This window comes from Falco biarmicus, chromosome 1 (genome assembly GCF_023638135.1).
Source record: "Falco biarmicus isolate bFalBia1 chromosome 1, bFalBia1.pri, whole genome shotgun sequence".
Lineage (NCBI taxonomy): Eukaryota > Metazoa > Chordata > Aves > Falconiformes > Falconidae > Falco > Falco biarmicus.
Genome location: NC_079288.1, coordinates 5,073,367 through 5,093,196, shown reverse-complemented (window position 1 = coordinate 5,093,196; position 19,830 = coordinate 5,073,367). Strand labels below are relative to the sequence as shown.

General features: G+C 43.5%; 2 protein-coding genes across 4 annotated transcripts; one reads left to right on the top strand and one right to left on the bottom strand.

Annotated features, from left to right (window-relative positions):
* Nucleotides 1–99: 99 nt before the first annotated feature.
* COIL (coilin) lies at nt 100–6,319 on the bottom strand. 3 transcript variants are annotated; one of them, XM_056332580.1, is made up of 8 exons: nt 6,041–6,319; nt 4,569–5,760; nt 4,168–4,254; nt 3,075–3,122; nt 2,386–2,461; nt 1,594–1,682; nt 988–1,096; nt 100–252 (listed from the first exon to the last, which is right to left on the bottom strand). In XM_056332580.1, the coding sequence occupies exons 1-7, from the start codon at nt 6,289–6,291 to the stop codon at nt 1,010–1,012; spliced, it is 1,830 nt and encodes a 609-aa protein (XP_056188555.1). In that variant the 5' UTR covers nt 6,292–6,319; the 3' UTR covers nt 100–252; nt 988–1,009. The 3 variants fall into 3 exon arrangements, with proteins under 3 accessions (XP_056188555.1, XP_056188560.1, XP_056188547.1); XM_056332585.1 differs by lacking the exon at nt 100–252 and adding an exon at nt 269–498; XM_056332572.1 differs by lacking the exon at nt 100–252 and having other exon boundaries at nt 866–1,096.
* A 74-nt stretch (nt 6,320–6,393) lies between these two features.
* Nucleotides 6,394–18,297, top strand: SCPEP1 (serine carboxypeptidase 1). Its single transcript, XM_056349447.1, has 13 exons — nt 6,394–6,514; nt 7,557–7,702; nt 8,633–8,722; nt 9,619–9,774; nt 10,241–10,315; nt 10,524–10,596; nt 11,648–11,685; nt 11,872–12,000; nt 13,486–13,570; nt 14,374–14,484; nt 15,123–15,260; nt 16,603–16,766; nt 16,881–18,297. Exons 1-13 carry the CDS (start codon nt 6,457–6,459, stop codon nt 16,944–16,946), a joined length of 1,329 nt encoding a protein of 442 aa, XP_056205422.1. The 5' UTR covers nt 6,394–6,456; the 3' UTR covers nt 16,947–18,297.
* Nucleotides 18,298–19,830: the final 1,533 nt, after the last annotated feature.

The following is a 19,830-nucleotide window of genomic DNA, read 5'->3' as shown; positions in this document are numbered from 1 at the left end:
CCCTTGTCACGACTACATGTTAGCTAAACCATGACATACAGTTTGTCAGGTATGTGTTTGTATCTAGGGGCTTTTTTCCATGTCTCCTGTTTAAGAGTCAACTACCCAGGACAGGGAGTATCTAAAATTTTAAGACTTGCCAAGATGCAAGTACTTCATGGGTACGAGGTGCTGCCTCAATGCTGGTAACTAGCAGAGATGTCACTGAAGCGCAGTGCTCTGGTGAAGCGCAGAACCTGGCGAGCCATTCTGCTATTGAGAAAGAAAGAAGAAACTTTCAGCACTTAAAAGGGCAAAAAGGTTTGCTTTAAAACAAACCAACAAACGGGTTTTTAGAGCCTACACAGATTAACACACTGGGACACACTTTTGCCAGGAATTCATGTTATATTCCACGGGCTCTAGGTGAAGTTGACAGTTCCTAGTACTATTTCTCTGCCTCCCAAAATTACAGAAGCTTGAAATCCACAGGCTTTTCTTGACACGTTCAGGTAAACCCTGTAAATAACCACAAGGTCATGACATTTGTATCATGCTCTGCAGCTGCAGAGGAAGTGATATGCACATCAACAATATTTATATTTAATTTTTAAACGCTGGGTTTAATTACCCCTACAGCAAACTACCTATGGCAGTTGCATGGCTCTAGCCAAACCCAGGCATTTAAATGGCATTACTGCCCATACAAGGTCGTATTTTTATCTTTTTGATCACACCATTCCAGTTTTACAGCTTGCAGCAGTAGGATATAAAAATTGGTATTAAGCTTCTATTAAGGAAAAAACCTCAGCAGACCTATATTAAAGAGTTCTCATAATAAACAGTATTCCTGTATTACATAAAAACATATCCTAGAAAAAAAATGTTTCTTTTTCTTTTGGCATAGTTTCTTTTTTAAACCATTTATTAAAAATATCCACCAGTGCATCTGCTGCCCTCAGAACTAGAAGGCAGCATTTCACAAAACAAGTCCATACAACTATTTACATTTTTTCACATCGTACATTGTTCAGTGTTCATTTTCAATGCTGGATCCATTCACTGGGGGCTCAACAATCAGCCTTGGCTCTATCAGTGCATCCCAACTTTCAGTTATCTGAAAACAAAACACAGGCAAGACTTAGCATGCACCGGCTATAACGGCAGATGCAATTTCTCCTACATTACGCTTTGTCTAGACTCAGAACAGCACCAGTGAACAAAGATCACAGATCCTTCCTGTGATGCATCAGTCTTGATGAACCTCAACCTGGCTGATATCCTTCCTGGGTGAGGAAAAATGCAGGTTTAAAAAAACCAAGTGTGTGAAATTAATAACCTGATATGAACCAATACTCTATCTACACATGATACTGTCTATTTTATTAGCCAAAACAAAGCGTTACACAGTTTGATAACTTTGAACATGCAAGAAAGTGATTCTTTTGTAACAGTTAACATTCTTGCTAGAAAGAAGAGTTGGTTTTGCTTCCATTTATTTTAATCAGATGCATTATTATGAAGAGAATCTCACTGAGATGAACGGAGTCATAAAGCAGGCATGTGTCAGCTACCGAAAACCTGTAACAGGCTCAAAGCAGGACAAGCACGTACCTTTGTATCCTGAGGAACAGCATACTCTATCAGTTCCGCTCCATCCGCAGACTGGTAAACCAGATCAAATTTCCCTGGCTCTTTAGCAACTTAAAAAACAAACAAACAGACCCCATTGACTATAAAGAAAAAAAAAAAGAGTTTAAATGTTTACCATCTTTAGAAAGCTAACGAAAACCAGCTGGTTTTCTTAGCTGAGTGTTTGCATTCCTAATTGTAACAAAAAATTCTGAGGCAGAACCGACTACTACACACCAACATTCAGGTAATTATCTGACTATATGCATGAAAAAGTTAAACAACAATATGCTGCCGACATTTGAGAAAAATGCTCATATGGTGATGATTCATGAATTCTGGCTTAAATGGCAATAGGAGTGTGTGTATAATTATATACACACACACACACAATTTCAGAAACATTGATAGTTTCAGGTCTCTGAAGTGCACTGTCTCATCGCAGGGACCCAGTTTCACATCCACTGAAGACAGTGGCTTCCCTGACCCTGCAAGGAATGGCATTATGATCAAAATTTCTCTGTGTAATTCCATATGAAGATTTTAACGTTTTCATATTGGCTGGACAAATTTCATTTTGTAAATACCTACAAGCATCTTTAAAATAACTAGCAAGTGTTAGAACATCTCCATTTAAATACTTTCTTGGGAAGGATGTTTTGAGAACGAACTGGAGGAAATTTGAAATACTCCTGAAACATAAGCGTGCCTTGGACTAGCTGTTTTCCAAGTGATGTACATGCCCACAAGCATTTGGTGTCCCAGGGTACATACATTGTGCTGGTGATGACGAAAGGATCTCAAGCTCAATCTGTTTTTTATCAGCATTCCAACTGATTATTTTTCCCTCCTTCATAAAACAACAAGAAAAGAATCAGGTAAGATACACTTCAGTACTGGGTAACTATCCCGTACTTACAACCGCCGCGGTACTTGATCACAGTTAGAGGAAGCACAACCGTCTGCAGAGTTTATACACAGAGATAGGAAAATCTGACAGAGTATTAATGCTCAGCAATCTGCAGTTACTGGCATCAATAAACCGAAGTTATTCATTGTCACTGTCTTGGTAGTTTAAGTCAGTATTTATCCAGAAACTAAGTTATCTGAAATAGCTAGAAAATTTTACTTGTACCAGTTTCAAGAATTTGCCTTGACTTCAAACAGCAGCAGACTTGAACACAGCTGCGTTTTTCTGGTTGAAGGGCGGCATTTGTTTGTCATCTCTAAAATATTAATGATCATTAAGGACGCCTGTGTTGTTTTTTTTAATCAACTGCTACACCTTTCAAATCTTCAGTTAGTTTTGGGTTCTAGAGTTTTCATTTTTACTCCTGTACCAGGAATAGCCAGTGGAGTCAACTGGGTGAGAAGAAAAACACTGCATAACCTCAAAATATTTAAGCCTTACCTGACCTATAATAGTTTTGTAAGTGAATTAAGGGAGGAAAGAACAACAGTACCTTATAGTCTGAAACTTCAGGACTGTAATTTGCCGTTAGTTCCAAGCGCTGTCAAAAGAAATGCAAATAAATTACAGCTTCTCCTGACCCTCGATGATGCCACCTATACCCAGACATGATTTCCTCAGCAAGGGGAAAGTGCAAGAACAAAGTCTCCCGCTCCCGGATCCCAATGCCGGTCACAGTCCCAGGTTGTCTTCTAGGACTCACTGCTCCACTGACCTACGTTCAGGTCAGCCTGTGAGAGGAGATGAAGGAGATGGATCCCAGTCTCCTCAACTGCAGTTATCTTTTATTTGACAGTGAAATGTAATTATTTGTACAGTAAGATTTGCAATAGCATTGCAGAAATGCTACAGAGAGAAAAAACATCGAGATTTTTTGGTTTTTCCTTTTTATAGCATCTCATTTTAATGCTGACTTTCCTTGCGTGTTGGGAAGAGAGGGGCAAGACGCTTCTTTCTGACATTCCTGTTTAAATGTAAACCTTGAAAATATGCCCACATTAGAGAGAGACTTTGTGAAGGTGAACCAAAAAATTCTGTTATTTGTGAACTGACCTGTGTGCTAGCTAAAAGAGTCACTGTACAAATGTACGTGGAAACGCACACTGAAATAACTGGAGAAAACATTTCTTTCTGTTACACAAATACAAGAAGTCTAAAGAAATGCACTGAGCTTACGCACCTCCTCCAAACCTTCCTAAAAATCAAAGTCAGGCTTTACAACAAGAGAATTTTTTAAAGCCAACAACAAAAACTGTTAACAGTTTCTGTTGTATGGGCAACTATTAGGTTAGACAGACAGCAAAAGAGCTGTGAATGCTTTCAGAGATGCCTACAAACATCTGACACAAGGCATGTGCTGAACTGCTTAAGACAAAATTTTTTACAAGAACAATTCAGTGGGATGAAGACCACTTCCTAACTCTTACGCTTCTAGGATAACGGTCCCAGAACAATGTAAGATTAAGTTCAGTGTAAGCTTTTAGCTGTAAGGACTATGCTATTAGTAGCATGTCCTGCAAAACTTGCAGTGGCCCAAATGAAACAACTTTAGCCCACCAACATTCACTATTCCACGAGTTCTTTACCTTAAAGGCAATTCTTTCTCCCACTTGTGGCGGAGCAGCTAGAAGAGGTAACACACTATAGTTTCTCTTGGGGACCTCCACAGGATTCTGTGAAAGAAACAGTAAAGCCGTTGATTTTTAGTTACGGTATTAATAAAAACAAGAGGCAATGTTTATGCTGTATGGACTGTAAGCAGTTCTGAGAAGAGTAAGGTACATATTAAGAGTGCTTTGTTATGAGATATATAATACAATCACTTCCTCACACTGCTAAATGGAGATACAGTATCAGATTTACTAAGTTAAGATCAACCTTTATCCTACTAATCTATTTCTGGTTTTAGGAATTACTCTCATCCTATACATTTTTCGTAGTTACAGCTGCAAGAGAAAGGTGACCTATGACTACGCAAGTCACTCACCTGGACAAGAACAGAAGTGTTTGTCGCAGTTTCATTTAACTGCCTCTGTTTCTGGCCTTCACTGCTGTAGTTATAGAAGAAGTTGGGGTGTGCTCCTCTCCCATGGCCTTGGCCCCTCATCATCCCACGAAACCCACGGCCCCTAGGTCCTCTCCAGAAGTTATCCTCTCCTGTTCCACGCCCCTTTCCACGGCCTGGGCTGGCAAGTGGTCCTTGAATACTGGTTGGGGACTGTTTAATAGAGTTTCTTACTATGGAATTACTCAGTCCAGCATTTGCTGTGGATTTTTTAATAACAAGTGTTTCTGAATCTGAACTATCAGACTCTGAAGAGGAGGTCTTTGCTTTGGGAGCCTTGGTGGTACTGGTTTTTACAGCTGCCACGTTGTTAGGCGGTGACTTCTTCGCAGTACTGTCTTGTGCTGTTGCCACTTTCTCATCTTCTGTACTCGAGTCAGAATCTGAACTCGAGGACTGGGATTTTTGAGCATTTTTACTAAGTGCAGTCTTAGTGCAGTTTCCAGCGTTAGACTTTACAGTCACTTTATTAGAAGCAACAGTTTTCACATTAGAATTTGCAGCAGCTTGGAATTTGTCTTTGGGAAGCGTTGCCACTACAGGTTTACAAGAAAATTTATTTTGCTTTACGTTTAATTCACTGTTGTCACTGTCAGTTGATGTGCTGGAGGAATCTGAAGTTCCCACCCTCTTTTTTCTGCACTGTGTTGTGGTTTTTTTTGTGTTACTGTCACTAGAATTTAGAGACAAGCTCTTATTTGCCTGTTCTAAAGCCATCTTTGCTGCAGCTGCCTGTGTCTGCTTTTCATCCTTCTTTTTTGTTGGCAACTGTTTCTCCCTCTCCCTTTTGTTAAGCTTTTTAGATTGGTCAGTAGAGCTCTCTTCCTTACCTCCTGTGAGTTTATTTCTTCCACTAACTTCTTCCTTTTTTTTTCTTTTCTTGTACCTTTTTTGAGACTCCCAAATATCTACAGAGGCCTCTTCCCTACAAGAGGAATGCTCAGGATTATGTTTATTCTTTTTCTTTTCCCTTTTATGCCCATCATCTTCATTTATAGATAATTCTTCTTCCTCCTCCTCCTTTTGCCTTCGCCTTTTTTTGTCTTTTGGCAGGTAAGAGAAGCCATCATCTGTCTCTTTGTAATCCTCTGCAACTATCTCTTCCAGTTTGACTCTGTCAAAGAAAAAACACCAAGAAACCAAAGCCGCTATTAAGGGTAATTAACACCATTTTCCTACACGTCAGCACACTCAGGGACGCGGGATACTGGGGATGCGCCGCCCGCCAGAGGACGGCGCGGGGATCCCCCTGAGGCCCGCGCGGGCCGGCGGCAGCGCGCTCCTGCCGCCCCTGAGGCGATGGGGAGCGCCGGGGCCCGCACGCCCCGCTCCCCGCGGTTCAAGCCGCCGAGGGGACACCCCCCGCCCCGGCAGCCCCCCCCCCGGCGCCGTACCGGAGCGAGTCGTTGTCCCGCACGAGGCGGGCGCTCTCGGTCGGGGGCAGCAGCGCGCCCTCCAGGAAGAGGCTGAGGCGGGCCCGCCGGCTGAAGCCGAAGCGGTGGCGGATGAGGCTGACGAGGTCGGTGACGAGGCGCACCTGGCCGGGCTCCAGCAGCAGCCAGCACAGCGCGCAGCCCGGGCTGCCCGGCGGCGGGTAGTCGAAGAGCAGCCGCAGCCGTAACGGGCCGCCGCCGGCCGCCGCCATCTTTGGGGGGGAGCGCGGTGGCACCGGCGGGCGATGGCGCCGCGCGCGGGACAAAAAGGGCGGGAGGCGCGCGAGCTGTGGCCGCGCCCCCGAGGGGCGGGGCGAGGCCGGGCTGGGCCGCGCCCCGCGCACGTGACGCCGCGGGCGCCGCGAGCTGTTGGCGGGATGGGGCCGCCGCCGCCGGTGCTGCCGCTGCTGCTGGTGCTGCCGCTGCTGGCCGCAGGTACGGGGCTGGGGGGCGGGGGGCTCTGCCCCGCGGCCGTGCCTCGGGCGGTGCCGGAGCGGCGGCCTCGGGCCCGGGCTGAGCCGCCGGGGGTCCCCAGCCGCGCCGGGGGCGCTGCCGGGCGGGAGCGGCGAAGGGGGTGCGGGCCCGGCGGCGGCAGGGCGGGCTCGGGGCGGGCCCGTGCTGTGCCGGGGGTCCCGCGGCCTGGGCAGCCGCCCCCTCCCGCCCCGGCTGACCGGGGTCCGCGCTCCCCGCAGCCCCGGCGAGCCCTGTTGGAGCAGGAACGTGGGAGCTCGGGTTCCAGCGGGGCAGCCCCCCCCGCCGGGGTCCCCGCTGGGCAGCCAGCGTGGCCGTGGCCGTGCCCGCGCCCCGAGGGTCGGACGGGGGCAGCTTCTGCTGCTTCCCCGGGGGCTGCTCCCTGCGGGCACGGTCCGGGAGATCAGGGATCTGTTCCGGGGAAGCGGCCGTGGCCCGGACGGAGGAGGCTGGCTGCTCAAGTCGACGAGACTCTACCGACCTGAGTTTGGTGCTGGCTCCTGGGTTCATTTAGCAGCGGCCTCGCTGTGTGCCCAGCGCTCCCCTGGGGGCTGGGAAATGATTTGATCCTCCCAGGGACTAAGATCAGAGTGTCGGACCCCTGAAGGAGCACCACTGGTGATCCTGAAACTGGTGTGAGTTACCCCATCGTGCCTGGTGGGGCTGTGCTTTCAGCCCAGGCCTTGAAAAAAACTTCAGATGTTTCCCCGATAGAAAAAAACCACCAACTATCCGAGCTGTCAGGCTGCCATTTCGGCAGCAGCTGTAAGGTCAGGCGCTGATAAGTAAGCACTTAATTACACGCTTAACTTCATTCATTGATGATAACTCAGCTCTGTGTGTGGGTGTAAGTATAGGCAGGTTTCTTACAGTAATTTTTTGTAATGGAAGTAGTTCTAATTATCACACCCAAGATGGAAATGTAACATTTTAGAACAAATCTGGTGGGCAGTCCAAAGCAGAGCCTTTTTAACCAGCTGATTTTGATTTTTATTTCCCCCACAAGGTGTAGTTTTGAGGCAATCCCAAGAACCCAAAGAGCTATGGGGATACGTGCAAGTGCGAAGTAAGGCCCACATGTTCTGGTGGCTCTACTATGCAGATAACCCAACCAAAGACTTCACAGAGCTGCCTCTCATCTTGTGGCTTCAGGTAAGGTTTGGTGAAAGATGCTTAAAACCGGTAATTCTTTCCAGTTCAGTCTGGTAGATATATTGCTTCTCTACAGAAACAGGACTCAAAATCGTCTGATTCTAAATGATTCACCTTGTGAGTGAGGTATTCAGGTTAGGAAGAAATAATGAAAATATCATTCTGCAGTTGCAGGGTGTCCTCAACTGCTCCCCTTCCACCAAGCTAAATTGCAGAAATAGAAGTTGTTCTTATCTTTACAGTAGTGCTTTCTGTGCCAGACACTACAAGTACGTTGTAGCGTCACAGCTCCTTTCCTGAAGAGCTTACAGTCTAGACAAGGTTTAGAGAGAGAGAATCGATACAATAATCAGAGATTTAGAAAGATTTCTATGTGGAAACAAGAGAGACTCTGATTGTTTAGAGATTGGTTGCATTCAGTCACAGCTTGATTAAAAGGCAGTGGCGTGTGCTCCACGTTCACCTCCAGCGTGACATTTCAGAAGATAATGTTGAATATAATCACTTGATGACTTGGTCTTTTTCTTTCTTGGTTATTTCTTCAGAGCGAAATGCATGCGCTGTACGTGCTGATAAAACTAATGACTTGCAAACCTCTGTAGGTAGCTGACTTCTAAATTTGGTATTAAGGGAATAAGGGGAAGGGTTTTCAAACTGCACTCATACAGCATGCAACTCATTAGATGCTTTCACAAGTGGGCAATTACTTCTCTGTTAATTCTTGCTTTCAGAAATGGCATGTGTACACATAAATGAAAGATGATGAGGAACAAAGCCTGCTTTGCAAATTAAAATGTAGTGCAAAAGCCATTTTTAAAAATTTATAATCTTGTCATTCTACTTAACTGGTTTGCTTATATTTTTGTCCTGTCTGTCATATCTATACCATGCTGCCTTTTAACTTATTTGTCACTTGGTATTTCCCCACAGGGAGGTCCAGGAGCTTCAGGCTGTGGGTTTGGGAACTTTGAAGAAATTGGTCCGTTAGACAAAGAAATGAAACGAAGAAATACAACCTGGGTATAGTATAATTACTGATTGCAGATGTTTGTTGCTTGTGCAAGCACATGATTGCTATGCAAAAATGCAAAGAACAGTTTTCATTTAAAGTTCAACAGAACTCTTAAGATTTCATCTTAAAATAGCATGGCTAATAAATTGGCTTAGAGGAATAGCATTGTTAAGAAATGAAGAACAGACCTATTATTTTGATTTGATGGAGTATCTCTGGGGTTCCATGGACTTGTGAATTGCAGATGTCTGGGAAACTGAGAGCAAGGAAATTCTAGAAAGATGTTATTTCAGGTCATAGCTTCATTGCCTACAGTCATAGCGGTTTTTCTGGATGGCTGGCAACATATAACCAATGGCTCATAATTACATTTCCAGTATGGCCTTCAAGGGAAAACAAATTGCAGCTGCCTACGAGGGTGGAAGTTTATTTAATGAAATCTATTTGTCTTCTGAGCTACCAGTGGTCTAACTCCTTTGGAGTTCCCTAGATCGTATGGGTGATCTGCCTTTGGATCACTGGGATTTTTTGGGTGCCTTTCTTGTTGCAGGCTGAGCAAAGTGAAAGACCTTATGTTGTACCTCTTTATTTGTGAGCCTTACTGCTTTGAGCCATGCTAGCTGTGTGCTGATCTGCTGATCTTATTTGTACACTTGCAACTGTACAACTGTAGCATTTACTGTAGTGATTTCACAAAACCCCCAAAAAGAAAACCCTCTTATTTTACATTCTGATGACAAGTCTCACCTTTACCATTCTCTCTTTGGACTTGCACCTAATTTTTTGGCAAGTTCTTTCTGGGCCAGAGATTTGGTGGCTCAGTGAATTATTTGTACCATCAAAACTAAGTTTTTTGCTGGTGCTGAACTGAGTTTTCATACAAACCTTCTTTCTGCTTGTACAGTTGCAGGCAGCCAGTATCTTGTTTGTGGATAATCCTGTGGGAACTGGATTCAGTTATGTGGATGATTGCAGCTTGTTTGCCAAAAACCTTACCACGGTAGTTTCTGATATGATGGTTTTTCTTGGAGAATTCTTCACACATAGAACAGAATTCCAGGTAAGTGAATTGAATTCTTGGTTAGAATCATATCTTTTCTTTGCTTTTAAACAGGTCTCAAAAACAATTGGTGAACAGGTTTTGCTACTAGGTAGCATGCAGTTGGTGGGAGTTAGTGCAGGTATAACCACTGCCTCTTACTTCTCACAGTTCAGAAGTTGTATCTTGAATCTGATGCTAGATAAGCAATGGCGTGGATTATTGTCTGTCGTGTGATCAGAGGAGCATAAAGAATCACTGCTGTTTCTACTTCCAAATACTGAAGTGCCTGCTTCAAAATTTACCCTGGTGATTACACCAGGACGTTACAGAAATCTTATCTGCAGCTTAGAATCAGAAAAATACCCAGTAATTGTTAGTGAGAGGTGAGCAGCCAGTGCCTGGGCTCTGTGGGATGTAGGAGATGGTTGGAGGTATCTTCTGTCCTCTGCCCAACAGGTTCATTGTGTGGTTTCTCTCTCTCCAGACCATCCCATTCTACATATTTTCCGAGTCTTATGGAGGTAAAATGGCTGCTGGCATCGCTTTAGAGCTGCATGAGGTGAGCAGTTGGAAGATGTAGCTCACTTTTTACTTTAAAGTGTGGTGGTCTGCAAGTACTTATATTTCCTGAAATACACTGTCCCTGTTGCCTAATTCAGCCTGCTACTTCTTTTTTTCACTTAAAGGAAACTGGTTCTAGAGTCACGAATATTTAACTAAAAGTTGATTATTTTTGTTTGGTTTTGTTTTCCTTCTTGCTCACCAAGGCTGTTCAAAAAGGGACCATAAAGTGCAATTTTATGGGGGCTGCTCTTGGAGACTCGTGGATTTCTCCTTTGGGTACGTTTAAAATCCTCGGACTGTGGGTGGGTATTTGTTGTTGTGTTGGTTTTAAATCGTTCCATGGATACCGTGGGTAGGTGGTTGTTGTGTTGGTTTTTAATAATTCCATGGATACCTAGAGTCAAAAATGCCAGTACTGCCTTAACTGAATTAAATCTCTAGTGAGTCTGGTAAATCAAAAAGAAATACTTCAACACTGCAAGCTGTGATTGAAGAATCTGCCTTTAGAATGTACCTAGATTATGAAAAGTCAGAGAGTAAAAAATAAAAAAAGTCAGCGAGGAGTATACTTGCGTTTGAAGAGGGGTGGTGGTGAAATGTCCCTGTACATCTCTACAGCCTCTGAGGTGTTTTGGTAAGAGTACTGCACTTAAAATGTGGCCACCGAATGATTGACAAAACCTCAACTGAGGTTTTCTCTTTCTTTTCACAAGAAGACCTTGTGCTGAGGAACTGATGTGCTCTCAGACTTGGAAGAGAGACAGTGTGTGTCTGGTGGAGGACAAGAAACAAATTAAAGGACTCTTGATCCTTCAACAAGATTAGCAAGGGCAGGCTTCACAATTCTTTGCAGCATGGGACAGTATCAAGCAAACACCTGTCTGTCTCCTATCAGCTGATCCCTGAGACCTTGTAAACAAACTTGTTATAAAACAAATCTGTTTTATATCTAAGTTTATTTCCACTATAACTTTTGCAAACAGATCAGTTTAGACAAAGCCCGTTCACTTGTCAGATCTCTCCTCATGTTCTGGCAATGTGCTGCAGTGTTGGGTTGAGAACATTTTGGTAAGAACATGTCTGTTGCTTTAAATAAATTTCACTGATTAATGTTTAGGGGCTGAATGACATTGCAATGCTTTTATTTGTTCTCAGGACTTGTAAAGAACCTGCTCTGTGGTACGTAACCTTCGGGCTAAACTGAGCTGACAGTACCTCTTTACTGATTAGTTCGTCTCCATATATGGTTACAATCATTCTTGCTACAGTATAGGAAAACATATGTCAAAACCAAAAGCAATGTTTGAAATCTGTTCTGTTTCTTTAGACTCTGTGCTGTCTTGGGGGCCCTACCTTTACAGCACTGTAAGTACCTTCTTAACCTCAGTCCTCACCTGACTACTTGTACTGCCATGCAGTATAAATGGATAGTATAGTGATTTTTAAGGTTAGCTCTTAGCTGGAATAACACCTTGAAAGCATGGAAACTGTTAGTGAGGAATGAATGTGAAATTACAATTAAAGCTGTCCTCCTTTGTGTTTGTCTTTAAGTCTCTCCTTGATGATAAAGGTCTAGCAGAAGTGACTGGTGTTGCCAAAGAAATAATGGATGCAATAAATAAAAATCAGTATGGGCTGGCCACTGAGCTCTGGGGCAAGGCTGAAGATATCATTGAAGAGGTGAGATCTTTGACCAGCATTAGTATCTAACTGGTGCCTGGGGAGGCACAGAACTTCAGGTTATCCTTTCTGTGAGCACTGGGCTGACATGAATTCTCCAGCACCCCATCTAGTAATTTTTGGAAGTGTTTGTTTTATCACAGTGCTGATGTAAAAGAGCTGTTTGTTTGCAGCGCACCACTGTGCGATTTTAAGAGGAAGTGGGTAGGGCAACCCATACGGGCTTGCAGTATTGCATCAAGGCTTCAACCTGGCACATCACTTAAGTAGATCCTTAATTTTTAGCGTGCAGTTAGTCCCATTGATTTCTGTAGAACTCAGTTTCAACTTAAATGAGCTGTGTCTCCTTGAAAGCTTTGTTTTGGATATTGAAAACTATGAAGCAAGACACAAATTTCAGGTTAAGCATAGATCTCTGTTTAAAGAACCATAGTAGGTGCACAGGATGGAAAGGAACCTCAAGTTACATTCTGTTACTGTGGGTTACTGCATCTTGTTACTTAGCACGTTCCAGCTTAAAAGATAGGTAAAGTTTTACTCATTTTTCCCGTTGAAGTGTTGCTCAAAAATCTCATTCTTTCTTCTGTTGTTTTAGTACAAGTAAAGCTCTGGCTTCCTCAGAAAGATGAATCTGGATCTGCTTCCTTTTGTTGCTCTCTCTCTTTTTTTTTTTTTTTTTTTTTTAACGATGCCTTGCAAATAGTTGGTTTCACTTACTGTTTGGAAGGAACTTATGGTTCCTATTTTGCCTTTCTTAAGTCTGTTTATCTTATCTTCCCAGTTGTGGTATTGCTGTCAGGGTACAAGCACTTCATTTCTTTTAGGGTTGCTGTTTTCTGTGCATCAGAGCTTTTAAAAATTCAAAAATTGAATAAAGCCAGGCTTCAGGGATCTTGAGTAACTTACTGTTATGGCAGCACTGATCATACTTGTCCTTTTTATGCAGGCAGCCTGGTATGTGCATCAGAGCTGCTATTCTTCAATTCTTGGTTGCATCCAGATGTCAGCATTTCCAAAGAGGGGTGGCTGATGCCTATCACCATGTTCTTGAGGAAGCAATTTGGGTTTTGAAGGGTTGTAGGTTGGGAGGATGTTGAGCAACAGGCAGCATCAGGTGAGACTAGATCTGGCAGAAGAGACCATGTCAAAGCATCATCTGGCATTGCAGCTCCCTCCATGAGTAATGAGAATCTGCAGGGTGTCAGGCTTCCTGTAGCTTCACGTCCGCTTCAGAGAAGTAAACAGCATCTCTGGCACAACCCATGTGCGAACAATAAAGACTTGAGAAACCTCTTCCCTACTTCTCAAAGCACACGTAGAACCAAAGTTTTTTCCATAAGTATCTTCCTGACATGTAGGTGAAATGCCACATCACAGGGTCCTTTATTTAGTATTTACTTACCCCTCTTTTTTTCAGAATAGTCTGTTCCTCATATCTGAGAAATGTTTTTTTACAGTGTTACTGAAATTATCTTGTGTTTTCAGAACACAGACAATGTGAACTTTTATAACATCATGACTAAGGAGGTTCCAGAAGTGAAATCAAATGAACAAGGAAATCTCCATCTCAGTAAGTTGTACTTAAGTACTTGAGCTTCTGAGGCCCTGTGTTTGCATTTATATACCTCCAGCTCTGACAGTGGGAACAGCCTCAATTTAGCACATCCTTAAAATGGGGCCTTCAGATCCGAACAATACTGATACTCTCCTGAGCAGAACTTGTTTGCTCTTGCATAAATAGGGTTAAATAGGAATGTGGAACAACCTTTCTATAGATTACACCTCCACCTATTCATCCTGCACAAATTATGCAAAGGAAGCAGTCAGTATAATTGCAGCATAGTCTTATGACCTTTAAGTTACTTCCTCTTAATGTCTCTCATTTCTGTCTTCAAGCTAGGACACAAAAACATCTCATCAATATAGATAGTCTGATTGACTCTTTTGTTCCATGACGTTTATGCATCAATGTGAAAAACACATGTATAGAATTTCTTCCAAACTCTTTATCTCTTTTTGTTGGCTTCAGCAGGGAAGGTGAGTGGCACAGTTACCTCCCAAAACTAAAGCACTGCAGCTCAAAAATAACTGCTCTGTTGAGAAGAAGCCGTGTCTAAAGCAGAAGCTGATCCCCTGAAAAAGTGCTGTGTTAGCCAAAAGCAGAAATGGGTGGTTGGGTTTTTCCCATATCATCCCCTGACCTACATAAGGGGTGACTTCAGTGGTTTCTAGTAGAAACAAGCAAATCTCTCTCTGATGTTGTATTTTCATTAGAAAAGAGTTGGCTGTGACTGTAACACTGAAAATTGTTACCTACGCAGGATGACTGTCTTAAATGTGCTGATAATCAGTGTGTTCTCTCTTTTTCAATAGGACTTTACCAACGCCATGTCAGAAATATGCATAAGGACAGCCTAAATGAATTGATGAATGGACCCATCAGAAAGAAGCTAAAAATTATTCCTGACTGTGTGAAATGGGGAGGTACTTTCCTGCCTGCTAGTGTGCATCTAATGAGTCTGTTATTGCTGTTCACAATATCACAGTCTGTAGGAAGATACGTTACTGTAGTAAGCAATCACATTCAATTGTCATTACCCTTGGGCCTAAGAAGAGGTCTTATTCTCAGAAATAACACGTAATGAGGCAGGCCCATGGCAGCAGATGTGGTTCTGATTCTGTATCTATGTCTAGTGAAGCAGCTAAAAATACAGGGGGAGGAAGAAGATCCTCTGTATCTCAGCAGCTGGTTTGTCTTTCGTGCACTCTAAAATCCCTGTTGGTTTCTCTGCCAGAAATCTGGTATCATGTAATGCTGCATGGTGGGGAGGGGAGGGTGTAAAACAGGAAGGAAGGCTTAAAGCCTGCTGCCAGCACCCTGTATGTGCGTAACAGGAGGCAGAAGCTGCAGTGCTGTCCGTGAGCTCCAGCGGGAGCGTGGCTGCTTTCTGGTCCTCTTTAGTTCCTCAGATGGATAAACCAGTGGCTGCCCCTTTGGGCTACAACTGGTTTCTGTGCAGCTGTGAACTGCACTTTAGAACCCTTAGCCAGCTGCTTCTGTCCCAGCTTGGGGATGGCATTCTTCATCAGTTAAAATTTGTCATCTTTTTGGTTCCAACCAGGTCAGTCCATAGAAGTCTTTCAGAACATGGCTGAGGACTTCATGAAACCTGTCATTGATATTGTTGATCAGCTTTTGGCAGCCAATGTCAATGTTACGGTGTATAACGGGCAGCTGGATCTCATTGTTGACACCATGGGTAAGGGACTTCTTGACTGGGGTTGGGAACAGGTGACGAGTAGAATGTGAAGTTGCCGGTAATATTGGTACCGGGATCTCTGCAGTCTTCTGTGGAAATCTCTTATCTTACTGGCAACACTTAAATAGTAGTCACAAATTAGCAGCTGTTAGGATGTTTTGTTTACATCTCTCTCAGAGGTGATCCCTTTACCTCCATTATACTGTTGGGAAACAGATCTGCAACATCACTAATTGCTTGTTTTACTGAAGCCTGTAAGTAAGTAGGTAGCTAATAATTCACGTAGTTCTTCTGGGTAGACACATATATATGTATGCTCATTCATAAATGAAGAATGAGGATAGATGAATAAATACATGGCGATTATCCTCTCTCCTGCTGTGCCTTGAAGATCCTGTTCTCTGGGGCAGAGGTCATGCCTTGCTGTAGATTTGTGCACAACACAACCTAGTGGCCTGCAGCAGAGCATGGTGCCAGCTGAGGTGGAACAAGGGTGTTGGTAGTTAATCAGGGAGGGCACAGCTGAAGAGCGGTCACACCTGCTGCTCAGTAACCTGTAGGCTCCTGCACGACTTGGCCACTCAAGGACTTTGTTTGCATCTTGCAAGCAGCAAGGGACAGGCTTGATCAAGTGGCAGTTTGGGAGCCAGGCCAAAGGTTGCTGAAATGCTTTATGTTGCAAGACTGCCACGCTCTCTTCCATTCACCTTTTCTTACTGATTTAAATAATCTGCAGTCACAGACTGAGCTAAAATTGAGTTGCAGTTAACATGTAAATTCTTCCAGTAGTTCAGAGGTAAGCTAAAGCTTTGTCCCCCTTGGAATTGTCCTTGGAATTGGGGCTTTTTCCTGTCTTGACCTCCACCTTTTCTAGCCAGCACCTGAAAACAGAAAAATTTCCAGTCTCTCCGTATGACTGACTAATAAATAGAGAAGCAGTGTCTCTTCAGATCTCTAAGAAGGGGACTTGGTGTGGCCGATCCTTCTCCATAGCAGGACATTCAAGGTGATTAAGGAGTAAAGCAAAACATGTCAGAAATGTGGGAGCTGCAGAACCTCTGAGGCACATGTTCAACTTGTGCAATCATAAGTGCATTTCACTTAAATCTTCACTGTTTGCTTTTTCCCTTCTCCCTCCATTGGTTTGTTTCAGCTTGTCCTGAACATAGCCTTGGTTGTTTCTGTAGACATAGCAAAATTATTTTTAGAATCTGAGCATACAGAGACTTCCCACTGACTCTGCTGTATTGGTATCTGGTACAGTGGCCATCCAGCTGAACTGGGACTCCCAAGTTGCTATGTCAGTATTGGTGTAATCAAGCATCTCTCTTCTCTCTAACAGGCCAGGAGGCTTGGATCCGGAAACTGAAATGGCCGAATTTGAACCAGTTCAGCCAGCAGAGGTGGAAGGCACTCTATGTGTCTCCAGAATCCACTGAGACAGCTGCTTTCCATAAGGCCTATGAGAACTTCGCTTTCTTCTGGATTCTTAAGGCTGGGCACATGGTAAATAATGGAGTGGGATGCACCGTTATCAGCAAGAAAAGTGAAGATGCATATATGCTTGCTCTCTGCTTCCTTATGGCAGCTGCTTACCTTGTGCTCTTATCTCTGTGCTAGGTACCATCTGATCAAGGAGAGATGGCGCTGAAAATGGTCAGGATGGTGACGCAACAGCAGCAGTAGGGAAGGGGAGGCCAGCTGGCCTCGCTTCCTGCTGAATGTCAGTGCTCTTGCAGAATGTGAGTCCAGAGTAACAAGCCGCAGGAGGAACAACAACTATTTGGACCCATAGCCTCTCTGTTTTTGCTGATAACATGCACAAGCATGTATGAAAAGGCATTTTTTTTTCCTTGAATGAGTTTTTGCTTTTGAATTTGTAAGCTGTGATTTGCTGCCTTAGCACTGTTCATAATGACTCCTCCAGAGGGAAGTCCACTGTCATAAACAACTAGCCTTTGCCTTTGACTTGGAAGGATTTTGTGCTTTTGTAAAAAAAGCTGCCCTTCCCTGAATGCTCTTTTGCCTGTTCACACACCAAGGCTAAAACTGATTTGAATCCTGATAGATCTGTTCGTTCCTCTCCGAGAGCTGTTTCATGAGGCCATGGAGCGTTCCTTCCTTTGTCCTCAGGCCTCTGCTTGAGTCACCTGGCTGGATTACAAGCTGAAGACATGGAGATGCTAAGATAGAGGACCTGCCCTAGAGCAGTTACAGTCCATCTCATCTTACTGAGCTGCCTGAGTTAGGATCCAAGATTCTGTGCTATGGAGAGAGAAAAACACAGACACACGCATGCACAGAGGAGGATTTGATTTTTCTCATCTGATCGTTAGTTTCTTATTTTGTCTTCAGTGACCATTACTCAAACTTTGCCTGAAGCACATCCAGTAGGAATTCCTGCTTTCCTGTATGCTGAAGCAGGAGCCCTGTTAATACCCTCTTGTACCGAAGAGAGTCCTAATGGACAGAAGCCTCTTAAAACCTTCTGAGCTCAGCCTGGAGAGTGGAAAAGGAGAGCATTATCTGAGCAATAACAGCGTAATTCTGAAAGATAATAGCAGTGTTTAAAAGAAGGATATACAAGCTAGAACAAATACCTTGATCCATGCTTTTTTTAAGTCTTGCAAAGACCTGTTCTTTTGAAACATTTGGTTTATATAGTACACAGTCAAGAGGAGACTTGGTCAGGCATCATTTGACTTCTGCTATGGAGCACAAAGTGATGGTTGCTTATTGGTGTCTGATAGGAGGCACAAGAGCTTGTTCCAGTTGTCAGAATCCTAAATAAATAGCAACACCTCAATTACTCCAGCAACTGAAACTGTCATGAAATGTCTGATAGTGTTGGCTTAGCAAGGACAGACACAATGCTATGTAAACACATGCACTCACCTAGCAGCTGGAGTATTGGCGTCTAATAATTGCTGCTTTGTGTTCTTTGCTTGAACTGTATTCTTGAGAAGTTCAGCAACGCAAATACAGATTATTTTTTTTTAGAACATGTTTTTTCAATAAATGCAGTAGGTCTAATTCATCTTTCTTCAGCATCAAATCGATTTCACTGCTTGAAAATCACATCTTTTCTGTTTTGGCTTTTCAGTGTAAAGCCCCTGCCAATGGGAGCAGATAAAGCCACGCTTGAGAGGGAAGTGTACAGATGTGTGCTCTTCCCCATGACTGCATTGCATGGTAAGGAGCACATGCACTGGGAACTGCACCCCCTCTCACCCTTTCCACAAAATGCACTCCTTTAGAGCATGAAGGGCAACCCCGAACGGCTAGGCAGAATCAAACCAGCAATTGTTTCTATTCTCTTTCTTGTTGAACATTAGATGAATGAGAGGAGGGTCCTAGAGATGTGTAAATCTGCATCCTTTTGAGTATCTTCAAATAACTTGCCAAGCAAGTAAGTGTCTGAGCCTGGACAGTTTGGGTTGGCTTGTAGTCCTGAACCCTGTTATGTACAATACTTTGTATTATGCCTGAACAACTAATACTATAGGGCTTGACAGAGGGAAAAAAATGAGAAGATGATATCTCCAGAAAGCAGCATTTGCTGCTGTTCTTACGCTTCTTTATCAAATGGGACATTCATTCACGTTGCCTAGAGCCTGTGCTTAGTGATAGGCCCGAGACATCTGTTTCTTCTCCTGCTTTGTTTTAGTTCTACAGGTTTTTCTGTTGGCAGAGAGATGGCTTATGAGGAAAAAGAATGGTTTCAAGAAGGCTAGTGGTAATGATTTGTTGGTTTTGGGGGCTATGCCAAATCTAAACATGTTAGAATAAAAATACTTGCCCATGAAGACAGGCTTTTAAATAGCATCCATTTAAATGCAAACAACAAAAAAAAAAGCAGCAATCCTTTAATATCAGGGAAGATTCCTTCCCTTTATTTCACTAAATGCCTTGTAGCTGGCATCTCGCAGCCCTAGATCATCAGAAAGGTAGGTCAGCTGTCCAGCAGATGCTGTAAGAAATCAGTTGCTTTAAAAGGAGTTCAGGTTCTGCTGTGTATCTGATTAGTAGTGGCATACTTTATCCCTTTTGATTTCATGTAGTATGCCATTTCCAGATAAGGGCTCTTGCTTGGCAAATCCATTAGAATGAATCATTCTAGATAATAGTAAGATTTTTTACAGGTGCTGGATCAGTCAAAAGAAAACTTCGTCCTCTGCAGCTGCAGGCTTTGATTGTGTAGATGTCCAGAGAGCCACTGACTTGTTTTGCTCCATCAGTTGAATCATCCATTTTCATAGAAACAAGTCTAACTGTGTTAAAAATCAGTAACTCAGCACAAACAATTTTGGCTTTCTATAACTACGTTTTCTAAACTAGACAAACCTAAAAGTTATCCATTCTGATAAACAGGTGTCTCTGTTTTTTTCCTTTCTATTTTGCCGGATCTGGGAGGATATAATGGGGAAGGCTCACTTGATGCATCCACTGTGCATCCACAGTGTAATACCAGTGCCTCATAGTCAGAGGTGCACAGACGATACAGGACAGATGGACCTTTGGTCTGGCCTTTACAGCTGTTCCTATGCAGTAGAGGTTGAGACTGTTGTGG